The sequence below is a fragment of the Podarcis gaigeae genome (genome assembly GCF_964106915.1).
Source record: "Podarcis gaigeae genome assembly, chromosome: 3".
In the NCBI taxonomy this organism is placed as follows: Eukaryota; Metazoa; Chordata; class Lepidosauria; order Squamata; family Lacertidae; genus Podarcis; species Podarcis gaigeae.
The window spans coordinates 68,465,866-68,491,624 of NC_139680.1; the positions used below are offsets into that span (position 1 = coordinate 68,465,866).

A 25,759-nucleotide genomic window follows, 5' to 3' on the forward strand; every position below is an offset into this window, starting at 1 on the left:
AAATATGCAGCAACTTGGTGCACAAGCCCATTTCAGAAACTGATCTTGAATCCTTGATCTTGTGCACAGTGTTCAAATACGCAGTCATATTTTATCATATTCACATTTGGAAATAGCCACTTCATAAGCTCATTCCTCCAAAACTCCATCATCCTTGTGAATTTTCTGATGCAGCCACTCAACAGCAGGATGCATAAGAACTTGTACCTCGTGGGTGATATCCAACTAAGTTATGTTCACAGTAGGCCCCCTGATATCACTGGGTATATTATGAGTATGACTAATATTGATCAGATCTTACACTCCAGATGTTGTAGACTACAATTCCCTTCAGCCCCAACCAGTGTGGCTAGTGTTCAGGGAGTATGGGAATTGTACTCTGAAACATCAGGTATTTGCTTGTTTGAAAGCAGAGATTATTATTTTTAAATGCTCTGTTTATTACCCAAAACAAGTAACTCATTTTCATTGAGCATCAAACTGGACTAAGTTCAAATATGCATTTTGTTTAAAGAAAATGTGCCATGCTACTTCAGTTGTAAAAGCTAAGGCCTGATATCTATGTGGTACTGCCAAAACCTGTTTCCGTTTGGCCAATCTCCATAGATGTCTAACTGGAGCCTGTATCACTTGAGTGCATCTCTGTTATCCACTTGATATTGGTGACCCCCACACATCATGTTAGTTTCCAACAAAATGGAAGCAGTTTTGAGCGGCTGCCACACTCAGCCTTGTTACAAATAACCAGAGACTGTATGAAGTGACTGAAAGTTTGTGAGGCCCTGTATCATGTGCAAGATACTTGCTGCCGGAATCTGCAGGTTGCTTCACAGGCAAAGCGGGAATTCCTTTACTGGGAGGGCGGTATCCACAAAACAGTTCAGAATATGTCTTATACTGAGTCAAAAAATCCATTTATTGTCTATTTTGTTCAAGAGTAGTCTCCAGGGTGTTGGACAGAGGTCTTTCTTAGCTCGTCTATGTGAAATCCTTTCAACTCAGGCTAGGAACTAAACCTGGAACCATCTGCGTTCTAAGCGTGCACTCTACAAAGATAGTGGTTGGGCGAATTAGGGAATGACAGCAATTCTGAAGGGCTCAATTTCTCTGTGTTAAGACATTCGAGAGTTAGGCTTTGTGAATATGACAAAGGCTGATGGGCAGAATCATCGTGGGGTTAGGGTGGGTGGAAATAGGAAGGATGAACACTTGTGAGTATGCACCATAGTAAATTTGCTGTTGTTTGTGTTATGTCCACAAGTGTGACTATCCACAAGATGGTCAGTATTGTATACAATCTCAAGTATGTGTCTATATTGGTGAATGGTGAGAAGAGCATGGCGTTCTTCCTGCTATCCTACTATAGTGGTTTACAAATATTAATTTGTTGTTTCATCATTGCCAAAATTAGGATTAAGCATAATTTAAAATTGGCCAGAGACCATAGCCACAATGTGTGTAAACATCTGGCAAATATATATCTCATAGTTCTGAATAACGAGTTATTTTGGGCCCCAATCTTGTTTATCTAAACAAAAACATTTAGAACTTTTCTACACATGTTACCTATTTCCTGTTATACAAAATTGTTGATTTCTAGACTAAGCAGTGTACTGGGATTTCAAATACTTGATAATATCTAGAATAATTATTTGCATGTTTTCATCTTGTCCTTCTGGGATGACAAGTTCTGGCAGAAATGCAGTATTTTGCTAAAAGGATGCTTGTGTTGTAATTTAGCAGGCATCTCCCATGGTTCCTGGACAGTATCTGCTCTTGGCTGTTTTGTTCAGCAGTAGCATCACATTGTATGATAGCTTGCATGATTGAATTGTGTGCTTTTTCTCATAACTGTCTAGAGTATGACAATATAAATTGTGAAAAGGAAATAGTTTCCCTTAGAGTGAAAGGCCATCTTACAAGGATGGTCTTAACGGCATTTTTCAAATACTTGACTCAAATCTGTCTTGGGCTTTTAAAAGTTACTTTGAAGTTGTATTGGCAAATTAGTTCTTTTGCTAATATAAGTAAGTGTGTGTTAAATTACAGGAATATAAAGGATTAATGAACTTTAAGAAATGGGAATACTTTATTGGCCTGAATATAAGCCTCACTTTTTCCCCAAATTTCGACCATGAAAAGTTAAAGTGCAACTTACATTCGTGACCTTATGGTATGTAGCTAGGAGCACGGGGCAAACAGCGCTAGGAGCGTGGCAAAGTGGCACCCGCCCTGCGTGTAGTCCCCCAACCTCTCCCCCAAGGCTGGGAAGGGAGACAGTGTAGTTCTCCCCCCCCCCCCCAGCATGCAGCCGGGAGCAGCGAGGAATGGAGCAGCTTATATTCAGGTATTTTTTCTTTTCTCCCCCCCCCCTCCAATTTTAAAGGTATGGCTTATATTCGGGTCAATACAGTAAATATTACGCCTTGTATATTTTGTAACACCTTAAAAGTTTAGCAGCTGTTGTCTGTGGCAGTCTTAAAATTCAACACCATACCAGGGGTGCCCAAACTTTTTTCAAAGGGCCAGATTTGATGGAGTGAACATGCGTCAGGGCCAACCAAAGTTTTGAGCTTTTTTTAGGATTGAAGTTGCTGAGCTTTTTTGTTTGTTTGTTTGTTTGTTTGGATTTTACCCCAGGACATATACTGCCACAAGGGCCAGATTAAATTGATTGGCGGGCTGGATTAGGCCCCTGAAATGGATTTTGGACATGCCTGAGCCATACCAAAACTAATATATGGGAGATGTGCAGGTTCAATGTGAGGAAGCCGAAGCATTTTCAACATCTAAGACAAAGGTGCTAAAGTGGACCATATATGGACCGCCAAAAGGTTTTGGGTGGATCCCCCAACAATTCTGTGTGATCTTTTAAAAATATATAACTATTACTGGCAATCCCTCCACACACACACACACTTTCCCCAATTTTTTCACAGCTAATTAATTTCCTTCGTTGGGCTTCACCAAGTGCTCTCAGGTAATTTTTGCCATTTTAGAGTCAGTTGGGGTTCATGTCCTCCCCACCCACCCCCGCCATAAAATTAATTATTTCCTCTTTCTGCTTCTAGGTGCTCCATTAATAGTACAACTCAGTGGCGGCCTATTCACTTCATTTCTATTCACTGTTGTTTTTTCTCCAGCTAGGTTGCCTTCAGCAGCTGATCATTAATAATCATCCCCAAGTGCTGCTGAAGGCATCAAAGCAGGAGGAACAATGCATCCAGCAGGGAATAGAAATGAAGGAGAAGCATTAAAGATAGCATCTCCTGTTGATCACCTTAGTGAAAAAATGTACTTGAGAGAATTTGGGGTGAGGAAAGAAGGACTCTGAAGAACTTTGACTTAGAAAAAATAAAAACAAAGAAAAAAATCAGTTAAAAAGAAAAGAAAATATAAATAGAACTAGTTTAGGGAGATTAGCAAAGGGGACAGACTGATTTTTGATGGGCAGTGAATAAATGGTAACATTCTTGTATGATTTTTAATGGACGCTAAAAAAAAACCACTTATGAGCTGTGGTAAGTGAATGAACATTTATTATGTTATGTCAACATTTTAACATACATGTTATCACACAGGATTAGCAAGAACTTTCATTATCATAAAGATTCTTGAACTGTGCATATGTTATGGATGTACAGTGAAAATGTATAGATGGGGAATTGAGATCATGCCTGGTTGCCCTATGGTCTCTTTCAGCTGTTCTTCATTTTGTTTCAGCTTTGAAAGAATAAAATCCTGCCAAGTTTTACCAGTACGTTTCAATAATTTTAACCTTAATATTCAAACAATGAGTTTTATAACTTTTAGTTTGTTATGTGCATTTTTGACTTCCATGCTATGTTGCAAGCTTCACAGAGGCATCTGGGATGATCATTGCTGAAACCAGATTGACCTTTATTGCGTTCCAACAAGGTATCCTCAGGTTCTTTTTGCATGATTACCGTAAGTGCCTTTTAAAATACACCTCGCCATTTTTTACATACGCATGGGCATTTCCAAAAAACCTGCTGATGAAGCATAGTTGTGAAGAGATTTAATTACTAATCAGGTTGTTCCTGGTTTGAATGTCAGCTCTGCCATGAACTCGCTAAGTGACCTCTGGAGCATGCTACTGTCTTTCACCCACAGTTCTCTCATCTGCAATATGAAAGATGATAAAATTGTCTAACCTAACAAGGGTTTTGTAAGGATTATGTCAGAGACATGGCTAGCAGAGAGGAATCTGCGGGGGGGGGGGGGAGGAAGAGGCAGAGGAAAAAAGGAATTTGATTCGTGCACACGAAAGTGAGGTAAGCCCTTCTCACTCTGGATTGCTGCCTGTAAGTTTTCACAGCAGCACAGAGATGAAGGATCAGGATGCAGGTGGTAGTAGGGGGTTGTATTAAACTCTAGAGGAGGAGGAATTGGCTGCACCTGAATCTCCAAGAAGTAGGAGGCGGAGCAAGCGATTAGAACCAAGGAAGAGCAGCAGGAAGCAGGGGGTGGGCTTGGCATATATCTGGCCTTGGAAGGGGACGGAAGCCAGTCGAGTCAACTGACTCCGACAGTGTGGAATGAGTTGTGGGAAGTTTGGATTGTTGTAAGCCTGTTGTTGATAAATAAACCTCAATTAGTCAAATTGCCAGCGTGTCGTGTCTTGTGTGAGAGAAGTGCTAAACCTGACAGATTATGCCTATATAATGCATGTGAATTGTTTGAACACCTATACAAATATTAAGTAATCCTAGTGCAGGACCCATAACCCCCCCCCTCTGTCTCCCCCCATGCAGACCTGTATCACCTTATTCTGGATGATTCATTCAGATTTTGTTTAAATTTGTCCTCAGTAGATTACAATGCATTTTACATCTAAGTTTTAAAAATGAAACTGGATTTATATCATGATCAATTGTGGTTTATTGTGACAGGAATGAACCTAGTCAGCCTTTAGGCTTGTGTGTCCTTGAGAAGTGCAGAAGTTTTGCTACTGGTTTGTTTTATCAGCCACAGCTTGTTGTGTCATCCAAACCTAACAAAAGAAGTGAATCCATTACAATTTGTATGAAACAAACCAATATAAAACGGTAGCTTATAAAGCTGCCTTTTTTCTGTATGTCAGTTAAAATTAACCCCAGTTTAGAGTTCAGATATAATGCTTAAATGTGTTTAATTAAAATTGGAAGCAAAGGCTTCAAGTCTTGTAGACATGCTCAGGTAGGGGAGGGGTGGGCAAATGAATGCAGAGGGCAACTAAACTCATTCCTAGCATGATAAACCATAGTTTATCATTACGTCCAAACCTCCCCCTTGTTTCCTAGGTCTTAAACTTGAAAATGTTATTTGAGAACTGCTAAACATATAGCAAGCGGGAACTGAAGAAGGTTTAGAATGTATGGGTTGTTACACAGAGAGAGTCTTGGATACCTGCCTCATACTTTTTATTAGAAGTGTGGTACATCTTGTGTCTTTAAACATGTGAGAAATAGTTCCATGCTGATCTGAAGTGTCCATGTTTTCAAGTATTACTTTCTAGATATTGGATGCAATCTAACCAAAGTTGAACACTTTAAAGTTTAAAGTTCTGTTTCAATGTCATCATAATACACCGTTATTTTAAGATGACACACCTTGCACTTCATTTATAATGTAAGTCACAGAATGTGGAAATCAACACAAAAGCCATGAATTAATTCTCTTATTGTTTAGTACCCAGCAGTTTCTTCCATTTAGTCAGCTGTGAAACAGAGCATGTCTAAATTAGATTGGGACTGAATATCCTCCTCTTCCTCCCAATACATACATACTTTTGGAGTGTTATTCATGTCTCACAAAAGTGCAGGGCTTTCTTGATGGCTTTGCGGGTTTTGCTCTTTTGTTTTTGAAATCCATTTATTTCTGTTGAAGGAACTTTCTGTTCTATCACAGGAGGCAGGTTCTTTGTACTTTCCCCCACTTTGTTGTACAGTAAAAAATGCCTTTGTTTGGTGGAAGAGCTGCAATCCGCTTGCCTCATGGTGTTCCCATTTGTTTCAGAACAGCTCAGTTGAAATGATACTACACCATGATGTAGCATCATTCATGGGACATACTTTGTGGGGTGGTGGTGTCTTCCGTCAATTAAAAAATTGTTTGCTGGTGGTGGCTATGCCCACAGAAAAGGGTTACTCTCTTAGGCACCTTGAGGCAAGTTTGAAGGTGAGGGGTCCGCTAGTGTGGGCACAATTCTGGCAGTGACTGCTTTAAAGCTGTTCTAAAAGACCACAAGTGGTTCTTGATGTGCTATATCTCCTCAGTATAAATTTTATTTATTTGCCATCTTTCTTTACATTTATATCCTGTCTTTCTTCTGTGCTGGAACCCATGGTGGCATACATGATATTCTTAGGCAGTCACCCATCCAAACCCTGCCCTGATGTAGATCTGCTTAGCTTTAGCAAGGTAATGGCCTTGTGTCTTCCGACCATACCATATCCTGATCTAAAGGCACATAACCTCTAGGCAATTGTTAATATGGCACACTTGTGCTCACAGTAGGGAGATGTGGGGCAGATTGATGCAGAAATATTCAATCTCATATTTTATGTAACAAAGATGAGTCAAATAAAAAAAAATTCTTTATGCATGGCATAACTAATCAATATTATAATAGCAATCAAAAGAACCATTAAAGTTAGAAGATAATAAACAACAGTAGTAAACAACAGTTTTTTTTCTTTCCAAATCATTTTCTGGAAAACAGAATGACTAGTTTAGAGATTTCATGCAAACTTGTATATTGTACACTAGTGGGGCACTTTTATACATATCAGTGTGCCCCGTGTCTTAATGTATCAAAGTGCCCCAACGAACATTTTCAAAAAACTAACAATTATTAATAAAACCACTGAATTATTTAAATATCACGTGTAATCCTGATTACTGAGTGGAATAACTTTCCTTTGGTATTTTTAAATCTTAACTAAACGACGTAAAATAGCATTGGAACACTTTTACATTTCACGTAATTTTTTAGTTGGCCATGCTAAAAATACACCTACTCTCGTCAAACGCCAACGGCTAACTGGCGGGCAGCACGGTCGCAACTGTTGTACTCACAAATGTATAGACACGTTTTAGTGATGTCGTGACACAAATAACGTTTCTTGATATTGATATATTGTTGGTGTATCAATGTGCCCCTTGCATCAATGTGCCCTGCCTTCCCCGAACATTCTCTGGTGCCCACAGGGTTCCTTCCCCCTGCTAAAATAAGATTTGAAAGAAATATTCTGTTGTAGCCAACAGAATAGGCTGTTGTGTGTGCTTGGTTGTGGTTTGTGTGTGGTGCTCACAATAGTTTCTCTGGTTTGCAAATGTGTCCATCGGCAAACCGATAATGTAGATTATCCCTGTTGTGTATCACTCCTTAGGTGTGTTTAGTTCAGATGGCTTGACCATAATCTGTGCTCAGTATAGCAGTGTTTTGTTTTTTTAAAACCCAGATGCAGCAGATTAAAATCTCTGGCAATTTCTGTTTCCTCCCATTCTCCTGTAAGCCTTCAAACACATAGTATCTGAGTGTTAGAGATAAATCGGGGAAGGAAAAGCAGAAGAACATGTAGAAAAGCCAACTTGTTAGCTTAGCTTACTGGTACATTTGATATTTGTAGTTTTGCAGATTCATTAGAATCTTGGTCTTCTGCAATTTAGCATTGCAGGTGGCAACAGGATTCAGTCTGAACAAATGATTTTTAAATAAAGTATTTTGTAGCCAGTTTAAATGAATATTTTGCAGTTAACATAGTGACAGTTGCAGTTTGTTTCAGGAATAGACAGTACTGTCAGTTCACCAAGATCAAAGAGAATGTGTCTGTTCTGGCTACAATCTGAAGCTCAGTACAAACTAGTAAAAACTGTCCTTTTTTTCTAGGTTTCCTTTTAATGAGTAACTTTAAATATGTGAGCTCCCTGTACCCCTGGCAATGTACAGTCCTGTAATTTCTGTTGGTTTTGACACTGACTTGATGCAAGTGTCAAGTGGGATCATGCCCACGTCTTCCTCCTGTCTCCCACCCAGATCCACCTCTCCTTTCCCTTTTCAGTATTAGCCATGGTGTAAAACCCCTGGTGAAGAACTTGTGTCCCTCCAGATGTTGCTGAACTATAAGTCCTCAACCAGCATGGCAAATGGTTAATGATGATAAGGGGAGTTGTATTTCATCAACATCCGGACATTCAGAGGTTAGTTAGCCCTAGTGTGGACTTAAATCAGCACCAAAGCTTTATTGTTTGTTTGTTTGTTTGTTTGTTTGTTTGTTTGTTTCTAAACCACCCTTCACCTGAAGATCACAAGGTGGCTTACCATATAAAAACACAAAAATACATAACATAGTAGCAAACAAGAACAATGCCCCCCTCCTGCTTTAAAAGCCATAGATAGTTTAATTAGCTAAAGGCCTGGGAGAAGAGGAATGTTTTTGCCTGGTCCCTGAAGATATGTAATGAATGCTCTGGGAAGAGCATTCCCCAAATGGGGAGCCACCACAGAAAACACTTGTTCTTGTGTTGCTTCCCTCCAGACCTCTCACGGAGGAGGCATACGAAAAAGGGCCTCAGATGATGGTCACAGGGTCCAGATTGGTTCATATGGTGAGAGGCAGTCCTTGAGGTATTGCGGTCCTGAGCTGTTTAAGCCTTTTTAGATCAAAATGAGCACTTTTAATTGTGCTTAGAAACTCACTGGCAGCCAGTGCAGTTGGGCTAGGATTGGTGTTATATGCACAAACTGTCTTGCCCTAGTGAGCCACTGAATTCTGCACTGAGAAAGCTAACAATTGTTTGCTTTACACTAGAGTTTGAAAGCAGGATTTGGTGCTGGTTTACTAATGATTAAAGAAACCATGGCATAGAACTATGCTACTGTTAATACTGAAAAGGAAAAGGAGAATTTCTATGAGTCAGCAGGATGGTCCTTGTCTGCTAACTATGGTTATTGTCTGCGATCATACTTGGCCAATTCTGCAACAACTTCACTGATTGTTAGCTTGCTTCCAGACTGAATGCAAGGGGCTGGTGCTTAACTACTTTTAAATCTGGTCACAGCCTGTGATCTACATACCTTAGAAACTACTTCTCCCTCTGTTGCGCCCCATGGTAGTTGTGATTGCTGCACTGGACTGTTTTCAAGCACTTTTGCTATGGAATTATCAGCTGTCAGAAACAGGGTCTTCATTACCGTCACCTCATGGCTCTGGAATATCCTCCCAGATGAGATATAGAGTCCTTTCTCTCTCATTTCTTTTGGGATAGTTCTTATTCCAGAGGGTATTTGGTTGTTATGATCTATTATGCTTTTGTTATACTTTTCTAAGTTATCTGTTATGAATTTCCTGTTTTAGTGTGATTGTTGCATTTAAAATATGTGTGTTGATATTTTGAGTTGCCTTGAATTGAGGACTATGAATACTTTAGTGTAATACAAATAATTAGGTGCTACTTGTAAACACACAGATTGTGAAGTGTAAACCATGCCTGTGAAGACCTGCTTGGATTGAGTGTATCCCGTGGTGAATTAGTTCAGCATGAAAATACATTCCTGTAGTTCCTTGTGAGGGAATTTACACCATTCATCACAGTGAATCATTTGTTCAACTCTCTGCACACAAATTCAGCCTAGACTGGTATGCATTCATTGCAATAACCCTGAAATTCACCAAGTAAACGATATATACCCTTGTGATCTTAATAATTTAAGCTTTTAAGAAGTTCTAGTTCTTAAATTAGGATACTCCAGAAATCAAATTAAAAGGGTTGTATTTATTTATTTAGAATACTTATGTCCCCTTTTATTGTCCCAGAAGAGACTCAAAAGTGGTTTGCAAAAGATTTTGTAGTATTAGGAACAGAAATAACATGAAGTCCATATGGCACCAGATTTATAAGGGCAGCATTTCCTGCCCTCATCTTTGGTCTTTGCTGGTGTTATCAGGCAGCAGCTCCCACTGAAGCAGCTAGACTTCATTCAGCCCATGATAGAAGGAAGTCTTCTTGTTTGTCAGTTGCCAGGATTATGCTGTATAACAGCATGGATACATTGCAGAGGTCATAACTTGCTTTTCTGCAGCTGTCTTTTTATGCAATATAAAATGGTATGCATATTGTTAAGTTTTTTTAAGCTAATATTTAAATTTCAAATATCTGTCAACAATAACAATTTTTTATTAAATATATTTATATACCTCTAACTCATAAATATCAAGGTGGTATACAACAATATATAAAATAAAATATAAAACACCATAAAAGCAATACAAAACGATAATAAGAATCATAACACTGGCTAATCAATAAGTTTAAAAAGCTGCATAGACCTGTTGGCATAGAAAAGTATTCAAGATATTCCTGAAAGTCAATGGCAAGGCTGCTCTTCTGTACATAGAAGAGTTATTTATTTTCCAAAAGGGGCTTGAGTCCTCAGAAGCTTATCTTGTAATAAATCCGTTAGTCTTTAAGTTTTTGGTTTTGCTGCAAGTGATTAAGATAGTTATCACTCAGGAAACATTTAATATTAAAATCAAAGAAGGCAGGGAGTCTAAAAAAAACTGGGTTACATTTTAACCACACTGCTATACATATCCATAACATTAAAAGATGCCATTTATAAAAGGCTTTACATCTCTTATCAACGCACTCTATCATTTTTTTGTTTTTGTACATGACATCATGCTATTGCCTCACTTTAAACAAACAAATAAATAAAGTGGGTGTTGATTTTTCAGGAAATGTTACTTAAGTGTACAGAAGGAAATGATCTGTAGTAAACCGTGGGTTCTTTCACTACCTCTGCTCCATTTGCTCCAAGGAGAAGTGAATGACTGGCTCAGGAGATCCTTTGTTAACACAATAATTTACTGATGTCTAGAAAATAAGGTGGGAAAATAGAATGTGAGTCTGGACCTGCACCAGAGCCCTCCTTGAGTACAAAATGGTGGTGGTGGTGGAAAATATAATCTGAATGCACACTCAGAAATTTTGTGAAATAAAGAATTTCTCAAATAAAATTTGAGCTTTTTAGGTTTTGTGCTTCATGGGGAAATAACTTCTCTAAGCTGGTTATCTGGAATGGCTTTCCAGGAGTTCTCTCCCCCATGCCTAATTCCCTTACAATAATGGAACTTACATCAGCAGCCTTATTACTACTAATAATAATTTGATTTCTTACCCTCCCTTCATCATAAGATCCCAGGGTGGATTATAGCAATTTAAAATTCAGTCTTAAAAGCAGTTAAAACAAATTACATTTATAGGAATAGGGTGGGTCCTGAAAAATATCTCAGGTGTCAAAAGCCAGGTTAAAAGGTGTATTATGCACTATTAATGACCCTTAAACTTTCAATTTTTCTCTGTTTTACAGTTGTCGATATTTATCAGATCAGATTACACCTGCAATTCCTGCAGTAGGAGCAGTTCTGTTCTTTTTTGTTATGGGGACCTTGCTACGTACTAGCTTCAGTGATCCTGGAGTCCTGCCTCGTGCAACACCAGATGAAGCCGCAGATCTTGAAAGACAAATAGGTAACACTGAAGGTCTGTTGTTGTCCCATCATCTTCTTTGTAACTGTGTGTGTATGCGTGTGCACACGTGCATGCGTGCTGAATGGCAACATCACATACTTGATCTTTTTTCTAAAAAGAATGAGTTTTGTAATTTTTCAGTTCTAGGGCAGTGATAGCTGGAATGGTCTGTCTTGTAGAATTTCAAAAGAAGCATTTGTGTTTCCAGTGATATTGAAAAGGAGCAACAATTACTTCTACAGCACACTCTCAAAATTCAAAATGTGACCACTGGTCCAAAACGGTTACCAACCGCTGGTGCGGAGTGTCTGGCCAGGAATGGAGTGCTTATGTCAGGGGTGCCAACTTGAATAAAATATTGTGGGGCCCGGGTAAGCCCTGCCCCACATGATCAATCACATGACTCAGAGGACACAAACTGTTTGACTGGAAGTGTCCACCAACTTTAGGGGAGGGTAGCCCCCTCAAATATCTTATTGTGGGGGCCAAAGCCTGCACGGCCCCTAGGAGTTGGCTCCTACGGGTTATGTGAATTCACTTTCAGAAGACACAGGCATATAGCAGTGTGGTTTTAATCTCTCCCTGCTGATGGGCAGGTAGGGACCCAGAGGACTGGAAGAAATCCTGCTGTGGGTCAAGGGTTCGCCATCCCTGATCTACACAGTTGGGGGTACTGTACATCTGGACCCTTTGCTGTCACTTGAGGCTCAGGTGGCCATGGTGGTGCAAAGTGCCTTCCATCAGCTGCTGCCAATAGTCCAACTGTACCCTTATCTGGGCAGGGATAGCCTAACGTCTGTTGTCCATACTTTGGTAACCTCTAGGTTAGATTACTGCAACATGTTATATGTGGGGCTGCCTCTTAAAAAGGTTTGGAAACTAGCTACTGTATTGCAGATTTTGGCTGCCAAGTCGCTCACTGGGGCAAGACAGTTTGAGCATATAACGCCAATCCTGGCCCTACAGCACTGGCTGCCTATTAGTTTCTGGGCCCAATTCAAAGTGCTGGTCTTGATCTATAAAACTTTAAATAATTCTGGACGGCATCTAGCCCCATGTGAATCAACCTGGACCTTGTGATCAGCATCTGAGGCCTTTCTTTGTTTGCCTCCTCCACAAGAGGTCCAGAGGGTGGCGACACAAGGATGGGCCTTTTCTGTGGTGGCTCCCTGCTTGTGGAATGCTCTTCCCAGGGAGGCTCGCCTGAAACCTTCATCACATACCATTAGGCACCAGGCAAAAACATTCTTCATGTCCTAGGCCTTTGGCTAATTAAACAATCTATGGCCTTTTAAATTGGGGGGAGGTGTACTTGTTTGTTATTATTGTATGTATTTTTGAGTTTTTATATTGTAAACCACCCTGTGATCTTTGAATGAAGGGCAGTATAGATATTTAATAAATAATAATCTAAGTCATGAAAATGCTCTATGTACTAGACAATGGTGGCTTTTTGTTTGTTTGCTGTCATTTTGGTGAGATACCAGAATGAGGGTGATCCATGTTAGAAACTGATATATGAAAGCTAGGAGCTAAATGGCACCTTAAACCTAGGTTACGGCTGCAACAACGGAATGTCCTGGCGCGCTTTTTTAATAACAAGAATACGAAGCTGAAAATGAATGAATTACAGTTAAAATATTATGTTCATTTTTTACATGGTCCAGTCCTTCCCCTGCCCTCCCCCTAATATTTTTAAGGGGGAAGTGGGGAAGTAGAAAGGTCCTCCTTTCCTTCCACTCTGCAGTTTTAATCTGAAATCTCAGGCGCAGTGCTGCACCCAGAGCTCAGAAACTGCTTGCACTAATGAAATTCCCTGTCACAAAATGTGCCTAGAGCAATGGGAGTTTCAAACACTGAGGATAATGTTGTGTCATTGTTTCATTAAGTTGTTTTATACTTTTTCTTTTTTTATTACTGTCCCCAACCCTCAAACATTCCATGAGCAAATGTTTAAATCACCCATAAATTAGCATATAGAGTTCACCATCTCCGATCTAAACTGTTGAAAAACTTTGTGTATTTTTGTAGTGATGGGCTAAATTCATTTTTCTAACAGGAGGTAATGTCAGTTTTTACATTAGAGGTATTCCTCTGTCTTTTATTTATATATCTGCAGATTTATAAATTCCTTCACAACCAAAAGTTACTGAGGTGGTGTACAAACAGTACAATACAATAAATTAAAATAAGATAAAATACAAAAATTACAAAACCCAATAAACTAAAAGCAATATAACAATTCTTGTGATTGTACAGTTATCATTTCATTTTTAAAAGCCTTCTCGTACAAAAATATCTTCAGCAGCTGCCTAAACATCAAGACACAAAGGGGTTGGGTAATTTCTTTTGATAACTGAAACATACACTTTAATCCAGCAAAAGTTCTAAATTGTTTTGTCAGGCTCCAATATGGGCCACTTCAGAAGTTTCAAAAAAGCAGCATTGGAGGAAAAGGAAGTAGTTAATTCTTCCATTCCCATTTCCTCCAAGACCCATGAGAAATGCACATTTTTGACATCACATTGGGCAACATGTATCTGCCCCTGTCATCAAGAAATGACCGAAGTGCAAGTCATTCCTACTTCCTCTCTATCCCTGCTTCATTGGAACACTGAGATAATCCCTTGGTGTTTGCTTCAACTAATTTCCTCCATCTTCTAGCATATTTGAGATCAAATCTGTAAGACTGGGTAAATATCCAATGCAGCACCATTGGGGGCTTTTTTTGTATTTTCTTCTCCTGGAAGAATCTTGCAACATTAAAGCTTGCTTTCAGCATTTTAAATGTAGATGGTCCAAATAAAGTGTTCGTTTGCTTGCTTTGAATGAGCCAACTGCTGTTCCCTCTTTCCAGCTATAAATAATGAAACTGCATAATAAGCCTTTGGAAACAGCTGTTAATACAGTATAAATAAGTTAGAAGAGAATGTTTTATGTTGAAAGGTACTGTCTTGCATCTATTCCTGTAGTGGTGAAACCAGATGAAGTTACAGGTTAGGAAACCAGGGAGAAAATTGCACGTAGTTTTCTTGGCTAGGAGCACAGACTTTTAGACTGATATCAGTATTTATGAACACTTGCAAATGGAGGGATTTAGCATTTGTTCACTATACAGGTTTGAGGAAGGAGATAAGCAAAGAAGTTTGTCCTCTAAATAAACATTTGTATTTGTATATTTATTTATGTGAGGGCTGAATTAAGAATAGAGTTTGGAGGATTTGGTCAAGGACCTTTTTCATTAGTTTGGGGTATGGTTAATTAAGGTCATACTGAATCTTATTAACGTCAGGAACTATTCAGGGGCTTGTAATTCCTACCCTAATATTACAAGGCGTAAGGTTTTATTGTGCCACTCTGCTTATTTATGTGTGTACTCTGGCAACCAAGACTGCTTTCAGTTGGTTATTAAGTTTAAAAAGATCCAACACATTGTGATTATCTTAGAGCATAATGCAGAATAAATGTGTTAGGTGCTATCTTGCCATGGCAAATACGAGTATCTGGGAATTTGTAAAATTCTTTGAGCAGATGCACTGGAGTGGATGCTGTCTGATCATCTTGGATGTCATTACATTTATACTTCAACTTTAATTTGATGTCTTCAGTTCATTTAAGGATTTCTAATTTAATGAGCTCTTCAGTTTGGGCACAAAGTACTTCTATTTGGGATAGTTAATTGCACTCATGGTATTGATGTGGACATATTAGTAGTTGGTTTAAGTGATCATTATGCAATTTGATTAAGTTTCTGTTCTTACCAAACAGAGTGGCAGAAGTATAAAGAGCCTTCAGATGTTAGCTAGTCACACAGAATGCAGTGTTTGTTTTTTAAAATCCTTATTAATTGGAGGATTGTCACAGATTTTTCCTGTTCTCAGGTACTGCAAAATAGGCCATATTAACTACCCTTACAAAGCATGCTGCTTTTGTGTACTAACACTGTGGTGTTCCTGCATAATAAATAAAGTCATTTTCCCATTTGCTCTCAATGTGCGTGCCACGTTTTAATAAAGTATTTTAGGTCAGGAAGGGATAATGTTCACACAAGTACATGCATTCAAAATTGCTGTGCCACAGATTCCCTGTGATGCCCTTGTTTTCTAAGGGAACCTGCTATTATACATTACAACATTGCTTTGGAGAATTCCCAAATGAGTTTCAGAGCTTAATCTGTCCTGTAAAGTTCAGAGTAAGTAATAACTAAAGAAATAAGAATTCTAGATGCCAGATAACCCAGTTTGTTCTGGTTTTCGTCCCATCCTCCTCCCTTGCAAAGGTATGGATACAAAAGCATCACATTCAACTAAATGAAACAGTGTTTGACCTTGGTTTATCAATTGTGAAAACAGAGACCCCTTCTAGTGTGGACTAATGTCACAATAACCATACATTACGCAGAAGTAATCCCCACTAAATTCTATAGGGATGGCTACCAAGTAGGTCTGGAGCCTGAACTGATCAATCTTAAAGGTGTCACACAGAACCGTTAACAAGGTCCCCACTAAACTTTCAGCCCTATGGAAAAAGATTATTCCCCCCACCCCAAGTTTCTCGCTTCTATGGCTTTCCCCCCCATACTGTGGAAGGATAATAAATGGACTAAGGTGTAGGAGACCAGGGTTAAAATCATGGTTCATCTATGAAGCTCCCTAGGAGACCTTGGACTATTCATTGTCAGCCTTTGTCTCAGGGCTGTGAGCAGAAAATATGAAAGAGAATCCCAAATGCCACCATAAGTTATTGGTAGTACAGAACAGAAATGTTTTAATTGGAGGAGATATGTCCTGAAAGTATTTAGAGCAAAGTGCAAATTTGCCATCACCAACAAAAAGTTGCCTTGCCAGCAGAAAGGGCGCTTCAGAAGGTGCCAAGTGCTCTGCTGGAGTTAAATCAGGTCACAGAAGGCCTCTCAGGGCCACAGATGACAATAAAGATGCAGCAGAATTAACAGCATTAGGAAGAGCAACAAGGGTTCTAAGTATGACTTTGTGTAGCTACACTCATCTAATAGATCTTTAATTTATGTGAATGGAGATTGGACTCACTTGTTTTAAGTCAACACACAAAAACTGGCCATGTGAAGGTAGCAACATGAAAAAGCAAATTCTTTTGGGTTTGGTTGCTACCTGCCTACTCTGAAATAAGTATTACTGAATTCAATGGAGCTTACTTCCAGGTAATAAATTACGGTAACTCCATCTATATCACCTGAGTGTCTCCCAAAGTAAAACAAAACAATTAAAACTATTAATTAAAATAAAAACACAATTAATATGCAATTTAAAACATTGTTAAAAGTATATTCTTCAGGTTAAAACTTTTTCAATACACTTTAAGATAGAGATATTGCAAATATATAAATATTATGGGTAAGACAAATATATGCATATAATAATATGCATGTGGTTTAGCACGTTATGCAAGGGTGAAACTAGGCTTTATTTCACCCAGGTCAAAGACCCAGTTTGGCACACACACTCCCCACATACATTTGTGTACACACACCACACACACACACACACACACACACAGGCTGGGAGTCTCAATGGTGCCCTCTGGAGGCTTTACCCGGGGCAAGAAACCCGGCTAGCCCCATCCCCCGCCCCCTGCTACAGCACTGCTTATGGTTGGCACAGAGGTCTCTTACTATGTTTGTCCTTAGAGAATGAAATCTACAATCGGAAAATAATACCTATGCAGGTTAACTTGGAAGTAGGGCCCCTCAATTTCGGTGGGGTCACCCCCAGTAAGTTAGCATAGGACTATAGCCTCCTGAAAAGAATCACACAGTACTGTATGGATGCAGGAATGATCATAATGCATAAGATGCTTGGGCTAAACACCTTTAGGACTAATTTCCCTCCAAAGGAAATGTAGGAATTAACAGATTTTTCTGCATGTCATCTTTGTTGTTGACACTGCATTTGGGACAAGTAAAGCTTCTCATATAACATCATGTTTTCAATCAAAAGAAGACTTAATATGGTTCAGTTTGTTATATATTACCCTCCTTATTTATAAAAAGGATTTAAAGGACAATTTTAGTTAACTATTTCCAATTCATCTAGATTATATTAAAAATTACAGTAATGTACTTATTCCAAATATACTGGGTGAAAACTCAATCTTTTGACTTCTTGTTTTTATTTCCATATTTAGAAATTGCAAATGGCTCCAGTTCAGGAGGGTATCGTCCACCTCCCAGAACAAAAGAAGTACTCATCAATGGGCAGACAGTGAAGTTAAAATACTGTTTTACCTGCAAGATTTTTCGCCCACCTCGTGCCTCACATTGCAGCCTTTGTGATAACTGTGTAGGTGAGTAAAAACACACACACAAAAATAATATACAGATCTTGCTAGCTATAATGAAAGATTAATATATACTGGCCAGTATATTTTGGTGTTTCTCATGATGAAAAGGAGATTCCGACTAAACAGCAAGAAGAACTTTCTGACAGTAAAAGCTGTTCAACAGTGGAACAGACTCCCTTGAGAGATTGTTGACTCTCTTTCACTGGAGGTTTTTAAGCCGAGGTTGCATTGCAGGGGGTTGGACTAGATGACCCTCAGGATTCCTTCCAATTCTATGAAAGTATAATTTTTTTGTGTATTTTCGGGCTTGATAGAGCCAAAAATAAAGTTTTCAACCTGCTAAACTTTTCTGTTTGTGCACTATATGGATTCCATTTCAGTTCAGTTTTCCTGTTTGAGCATTCCCTCTTGTTAAGAGTCACAGTGATTCATCTCTCAATTCTTTGTTCAATTTGAAATAAAACCATGGAGCTTTGGGTTGATTCAGAGCCACAGGCTACACCTGTCACATTTATAGTAGGAATCTTTTGTGAGTCAGAACACCTGGAAACCTGGGGCAAAACAAAGAAAGCTTAAATGTAACATCTATTTTAACAGGGCATACATTTTTGCAGTAAAAATAAAAGATAATGCACTGTCCTAGCTTTCTTACCAGTTTGCTGTGGAATATAATGGCTTAACTTTGGTGTTGAATACACTGCCCTAACTTTGGTGTTGAAGGCTAAATAAGAGGAGATAATGTTTAAAGTTACGTACTTCAAAATATAGTTTGTGAAGCAATATCTCTTCTGTATTATAGACTGAATCTTTGTGGTGCCTGTGGAAACATATTTCATCATAGTTACCCCCCGCCAAAGGCCACTTTGAAATCTGTGCTTAAAAGTAGTCTTGTGTGTACACACACACACACACATACATACACATTCTGCTTGCGGAGTCTAGAATCCAGAATCTATTAACAGAGGCTGGTAGCGCGGTGGCAGCGAGAGCTCCCGTTCACCATTTTGGACCCCTTGGAGTCTTTTTTTCTGGACTTTTGGCTCACTGACGTCCTCTTTGGGCTCAGGGAAGGGTCTCCTCGCGAACCACAGGACTTTTCAGCTCTCCCACCATTTCAGGTTAGGATTGAATCATTTATTTATTTCCTGGTGCTGCACATATATGTGGTTGTGTGCGAGTTGATCGTGCGTAAGTGGGAGGATGCCTGCATTGAAGATTCTCTGTAACTCAGACAATATAATACAGTATAGTATATACCTAATTCAGAATGAACTATATGCAAGAAATCTGTTTGAGGCCTACTACATCTCCAGCAGTTACTGGTGAATATATCCTACTAAGTCTATAGGGAGTCAAATATGTTATAAAATTCTTCTTTTAACTCCACAGATGTTGTTCTTGCTAGAATCTTAACCCAAATCCAGTTGTATCCCTCAGTACTTAATTCCTACTGTAGATCACTAGCCGATATCCTCAAAAGTATCCCTGACTTGTTATCAAATTCCAAAATAATAAAACAGAACTGACTTGTTAAGTACTTGTTGTTTTCAGATATAAATAAAATTTCAGCTCTAGTCTCTGTTACCTCAATGTATTCTAAATCAGGCTAATAATGCTTCTCTCGTTGGAAAGTACAGTCATACCTCGGGTTGAAGTAGCTTCGGGATGAGCGTTTTTGGGTTGCTCTCCGTAGCGACCCGGAAGTAACGGAATGCATTACTTTCGGGTTTCGCCGCTTGCGCATGAGCAGACACTCAAAATAACGTCATGCATGGAAGTGGCAAATCGCGACCCGTTTACGCGCAAACACGGGTTGCGTTCGCTTCAGGATGTGAATGGGGCTCTGGAACAGATTCCGTTTGCATCCAGAGGTACCACTGTACTGGAATAGTGGGGTCCTGTGCTGTTCATTGCCAATGAAATTTCAGCTAATGATTTTACATCTTGCTCCGATATTAAATTTTTAGCAGAGTTCAATCTTGTTTGAGATGATATTGACAAGTCACCTAACACACCATGTTTACTTGTTAAGAATTCATTATGAAATGGTAAGGTATGTGGTGAAAGTTCTAGACATGTTGTTGTTTAGTCATTTAGTCGTGTCCGACTCTTTGTGACCCCATGGACCAGAGCACGCCAGGCATAGTTTCTTTCTTATTTTATACCTTATGGATATCTAATGTATTTATTGATTTTCTATACTATAGGGTATATAAATAAGAATTAAAGTAGTACACCATTCCTCCTAATCCCTCCCCCTCCCCTGTTTTTCTCTAAATTTCTTGTTACCTTTATATTTTATACTATACTGTTATAGTATAGTGTGTATGAAAAAATGGAATTTTATAAGTAATTTCCTCTTGGTTTTCTTCATGATACCACAGCATTGATTTCAGTACAGTGGTACCTCTGGTTGGGGACGCAGGTGGCGCTGTGGGTTAAAGCCTCAGTGCCTAGGACTTGTCGATCAAAAGGTCGGCGGTTCGAATCCCTGCGGCGGGGTGCGCTCCCGCTGCTCGGTCCCAGCGCCTGCCAACCTAGCAGTTCGAAAGCACCTCCGGGTGCAAGTAGATAAATAGGGACCGCTTACCAGCGGGAAGGTAAACGGCGTTTCCGTGTGCGGCTCTGGCTCGCCAGAGCAGCGATGTCACACTGGCCACGTGACCCGGAAGTGTCTCCGGACAGCGCTGGCCCCTGGCCTCTTAAGTGAGATGGGCGCACAACCCCAGAGTCTGTCAAGACTGGCCCGTACGGGCAGGGGTACCTTTACCTTTACCTTTACCTCTGGTTACGTACTTAATTCATTCCGGAGGTCTGTTCTTAACCTGAAGCACCACTTTAGCTAATGGGGCCTCCTGCTGCTGCCGTGCCGCCAGAGCACAATTTCTGTTCTCATCCTGAAGCAAAGTTCTTAACCCGAGGTTCTATTTCTGGGTTAGCGGAGTCTGTAACCTGAAGCGTATGTGTCAGGGGTTCAGAAGGAGAGCCACAGGAGGGGGAGCAAATGGAGAGTGAGGAGGAGGAGTACGAGGGGGGCGCAGGCATTGACAGTGGCCAGAGTTATTCCACAAGCCTCTCTAGCGAATCGGAGGACTCACAGAAGGGAGCGCCGGTGGCCAGAGCAAGGGAGATTCCAAGGGAGAAACCTCAAGAGGGAGGGGCCAGCGGGGAGTCCCTGAGCAGCAGCTGGAGATCAGGACCAGCGTCTCCACCAGAGCGCAGTGGGGAGGGGGAGTCCCAGGAGTCGGGACCAGTGTCCTCACCACCAGAGGGAGGAGAGGAGTCAGGTTTGGCAACACCCACATCAGGAAGCGGGGAAACGGTCAGAAGGAAAGTCACCGGCTGGGCGCGCGCGCCAAGTTCAAATGTACAGGAGCGCGGCACAGCGGGGAGCCCGGGAAGGGAGCCAGGTCCTAAAGCCCGCCGGAGGGAGGGGCAAGACTCAGGAGGCTCCGCGTCAGAGGAGTCCAGGAAGGAGGGAACCCCAGAGGGCAGAAGGACCCAACGCAGGAAAGAGCAGCGCAAGAGGTGGAGCCGGGCTAGAATCTTAAACTGGTGTGGGTGGAGCAGTGAGTCAGAGGGGACTTAGCCGGTCTAGCGTTAAGACGTGGGTCTGCGCGCCCAGAGCTTGGAAATGGAAACTAAACTTCAATAAAGACTTTTGTATATAATATCCACTGGGCGTTGGTCCTCTGTGAGCTGGGACCTAGCGGCAGTCCTGACAGTAAGTCCCCTCTCCATTTTCACCAATTTTGCAACCTCGTGGAGTGCGGGAAAGCAGCGAGGGGTGAAGATTGGTGCTTCGCGAGCTCACGAAAAACAGGGAAATGACTACCGAAGAGAAGATAGCGAGTTTGCAAAACGCAGTGACGCAGTTGACTGCAGAAATTGCGGCTTCCAGAAAGAAAGAACAGGAAGCAGCTGCTGCCTGCCAGGATCTGCGAACCAGGTTAGAAGTGCTAAGTACACAGAGGCTACCGGCCACCAGACCAGAAGGGATTGGGCTGGGGAACAGAGGAGGGAGCCTGGTATCTCACTTCAATGGGGACCTGCAGGAGTATCCTAACTTCAGAGCAGATGTAATTTATGCACTGCAGCTGCTTGACAAAGACTTTAAAAATGAGGAAGAGAGAGTGGGATTTATCATTTCGCATTTACGGGGGGAGGCGAAATCGTGGCTGCGCAATCTATGGAGAGACAAGGATCCAGCCCTCCAAAATGCGGCTGCCTTCATTAAAGTGATGGATGCGTGTTTTTTATCTGAGATTGATGTGGATATCGCTAGGAAGGAGATTCACGGACTAAGACAAGGTAGAGCCACTGTGAGGCAATATCATTCACGTTTTTTCGCATTGGTGAATGTGCTAGCCTGGGAGAAAGAATCGCCTGCCGTCAGAGACCTGTTCTGGGAGGGGTTGAGCGGAGCTGTGAAAGACGAGATCGCAAGGGGGGGAAGACCCCAAACCACCAAGGACGTGGTGGAACGGGCACTCTCCATTGGGGTTCGGTTGGAAGGACGCCCTTGGGGCAAGGAGGAAGGGCATTTGGGACGCACGCCAGCGAGAGGACTGCCTCCCTTCCCCAAGGAGGCGGCGCGCGCTCGATCCATGCCTCCGCTGGGAGGGGGAGAGGAGCCGATGGAGATAGGTGGTGCTAAGGCTCACTCCACAGTCGGAGCCCTAACTCCGGGAGCAGTCAAGATGAAGCCTCCTAGAGGAACCAGGAAGTGCTACATCTGCGACAGTGCTCAGCATATGGCAAAAGAGTGTCCCCAGCGGTTTCACAAGCATACTGCAGCCGCAGCGACAGTAACAGACGCAATTCAGCAGAGGGAGTCGCAGCAGGAAAACTCCACTGTCTGGCTGGAGATGGCGTCTCTGGGGACCAGCCAGACAAGTCAGTGAAGCAATCCCCAGGGATCTTACAGCCCACCGACCCCCTCCCACCCAAACCAGTAGTGCAGCTCACCGCATCCCTTCAGCTCCCCAATGGGCTACTTGTGGAAATTCCCATCACCATAGACTCGGAGAGCAATGCAGACTTTATAGACATGCAGTTCATCCAGCAACATGGCATAGCCCTTCTGCCAGCGGCGGTACCTCTGAAAGTCGTCACAGTGGACGGCAGGGAGCTACTGGGAGGGCAAGTGCTACAGCAGACGCCGCCAATGGTGATGCGCATTGGAAACCACCGTGAGGTCATCGGCTTCAACGTCACCCGCCTGTCAGACACGCCCATAGTGTTGGGAATGAGTTGGCTGGATAGGCACAGCCCGGCATTAGCTTGGTACCAGCGGCAACTGACCTTCGGCTCCTCTTACTGCGCAGAACACTGCATCCTGGCGGACTTGGAAGATGAGGGGCACGAGGATGGACCACAGCTGAACTTGGGCATGTTGCAAGCGGTGCCTAACAAATACAAGGAGTTTTTGGAGGTCTTCTGCGAGAAAGAGGCGGATAAGCTGCCTCCCCACAGACCCTACGACTGCAAGATCGACCTCCTGCCCGGGGCGACGCTCCCGACGGGGAAACTGTACTCCATGTCTGAGGATGAATTGCAAGAGCTCAGGGAGTTCATAGATCACAACCTGAAGAGGGGATTCATCCGGGAGTCCAAGGCGGCAGGAGGCAGTCCCGTGTTCTTTGTAAAGAAGAGGGATACGCCCCAGAAGAGGCTGGTCGTTGATTTCCGCGTCTTGAACCTCAAGACCAAGCCCTCAGCCTTCCCTATGCCCAAGATCGATGACCTGCTGGCGACGGTGAGGAAGGGTCGCATCTTTACCAAGTTGGATCTGCGCGGAGCGTACAATCTCATTCGCGTACGGGAAGGCGACGAGTGGAAAACGACCATGTTTACGCCGCTGGGCACTTATGAATACAGAGTTATGCCTTTTGGATTAAAAAATGGTTCCCACTGCTTTCAAGCCTTCATGCATCATGTCTTGGCGGGTCTCCTCTACAAGAAGTGCGTCTGCTTCCTGGACGACATCCTGATCTTCTCGGAATTGCCGGAGGCTCACGAGAGAGATGTTAGGGAAGTTCTGCAGAGGCTGCGGGAGCACAGGCTGTACGCCAAGCTGGAGAAGTGCCAGTTCGACAAGACAGAGGTGGATTTCTTGGGCTACAAACTGTCCGACAAGGGACTGGCTATGGACGGTGCCAAGGTACGTGCAGTACTGGACTGGAAGAGCCCACGCAATAGGAAGGAAGTACAGAGGTTTGTCGGTTTTGCCAACTTTTATCGCAAGTTCATCAAGGGTTTCGCCATGCAGACAGCGGCCATCACCGACACCCTCAGTTCCAAGAAGAAGAGGTTCATCTGGACGGAGCAGGTGGAGCAGTCCTTTCAGAAGCTCAAGCAGCTCTTCGCTTCCGAGGAGAACCTACTGCACGTAAATCCCAGCAGGCCCATGAGAGTGGAGACGGACGCCTCAGACAGGGCCGTGGGAGCCGTTCTGTTGCAGCAAGACCACCAGGGGGACTGGAGGCCGTGCGCTTTCTACTCCAGAAAACTCAGCAAAGCGGAGCAGAACTACACCATCTGGGACAGGGAGTTGCTGGCCATACATGCAGCCTTCAAGGCGTGGCGGCACTTCCTCGTCGGAGCCAAGCACACGGTGCAGGTCCGCACAGACCATAAGAACTTGGAGTACTGGCGCACGGCGAGGTTCCTGAACCAGCGACACATCCGCTGGGCGGAGTTCTTTGCAGATTTCGACTTCAGAATTGAGTACATCCCAGGAAACAGCAACGTCTTGGCGGACGCGCTGTCCAGAAAACCGCAGTATCTGGAGGCAGAGGCACCGGCGGCGGCCAAGCACATTTTCACACCACAGGCGTGGGCATGCGCGTCAGCCACGGTGGACCTGGACGCGGTGCGCCGCGCGCTGCAAACGGACTCGTTCGCCCGAGCCAAGATGGAGGAGGTGTGCAGCGGCAAGGCGAGGGGCGACGAATTCCAAGTGCGCGACGGCCTGCTCCTACGCAAGGGAGTCCTCTACGTACCAGGAGACAGCCTCCGCGCGAAGGTCCTGCAACTGCTGCACGACGCGCCCAGCGCGGGGCACTTCGGCAAGGAGAAGACGGTGGACTTAGTAGCCAGAGACTTTTGGTGGCCTAAGATGCGGGGGGATGTCGCGGACTATGTCAATAGGTGCGATACCTGCCAAAGGGCTAAGCCTGTGCACCAGCCGCCGGCGGGCCTGTTGGAACCGCTACAGACACCGTTCGTACCGTGGGAGAGGGTGGCCCTGGACTTTGTCACAGATCTACCCAGCTCGAGGGGCAAGACGGCAGTGCTCGTGGTAGTGGACCTGTTCACCAAGATGGCCCACTTCATTCCGTGCGCGAAGGTGGCCACGGCCGAGCAGACCGCTAAGATGTTTATAGACCACGTGTTCAAGGTGCACGGCCTACCACGGTCTATTTTGTCCGACCGGGGGCGCCAGTTCATCTCCAACTTCTGGCAAAAGCTGATGGGATTCCTGAACGTCAAGGTCAGCCTGGCGTCGGCGAGACACCCGCAAACTAACGGGCAGGCGGAAAGGGTCAACGCCATCATGCAGCAGTACCTGAGATGCTACGCGAACCAGCAGCCATCGACCTGGGTGGACTATCTACCGTTGGCCGAGTTTGCCTACAACAACACGAAGCACGGGTCCACGGGGGTGACACCATTTTTCGCCAACTACGGGAGGCATCCCAGAACCTTCCCGGGTTTGGACACAGTGCGGGAGGGGGAGCCACAGGGAGCAGAGGACGTGGCAGCGGAGTTGCAGGAGATCCACGAGCAGCTCAGGAGGCAGTTAGAGTTGGCAAAACAGGCTTACAAAGTGCAGGCAGATCGACACAGGAGGGTTGGGGAGGACATCCAGGTGGGAGACTGGGTCTGGTTGGCAGCACAA

At 42.9% G+C, this 25,759-nt stretch overlaps 1 protein-coding gene across 4 annotated transcripts in view; it reads left to right on the top strand.

The window, feature by feature from the left end:
* ZDHHC14 (zDHHC palmitoyltransferase 14) overlaps positions 1–25,759 on the top strand; it is a 75,515-nt gene that overhangs the window by 20,095 nt on the left and 29,661 nt on the right. For 2 of the 4 annotated variants that reach the window (XM_083732544.1, XM_083732546.1), the window contains exons 2-3: positions 11,378–11,538; positions 17,701–17,859. In XM_083732544.1, coding sequence (XP_083588670.1) covers positions 11,378–11,538; positions 17,701–17,859 — 320 coding nt within the window. Of the gene's footprint in view, positions 1–11,377; positions 11,551–17,700; positions 17,860–25,759 lie in introns of all 4 variants that reach the window. The other 2 variants (XM_083732543.1, XM_083732545.1) reach the window with 1 other exon arrangement.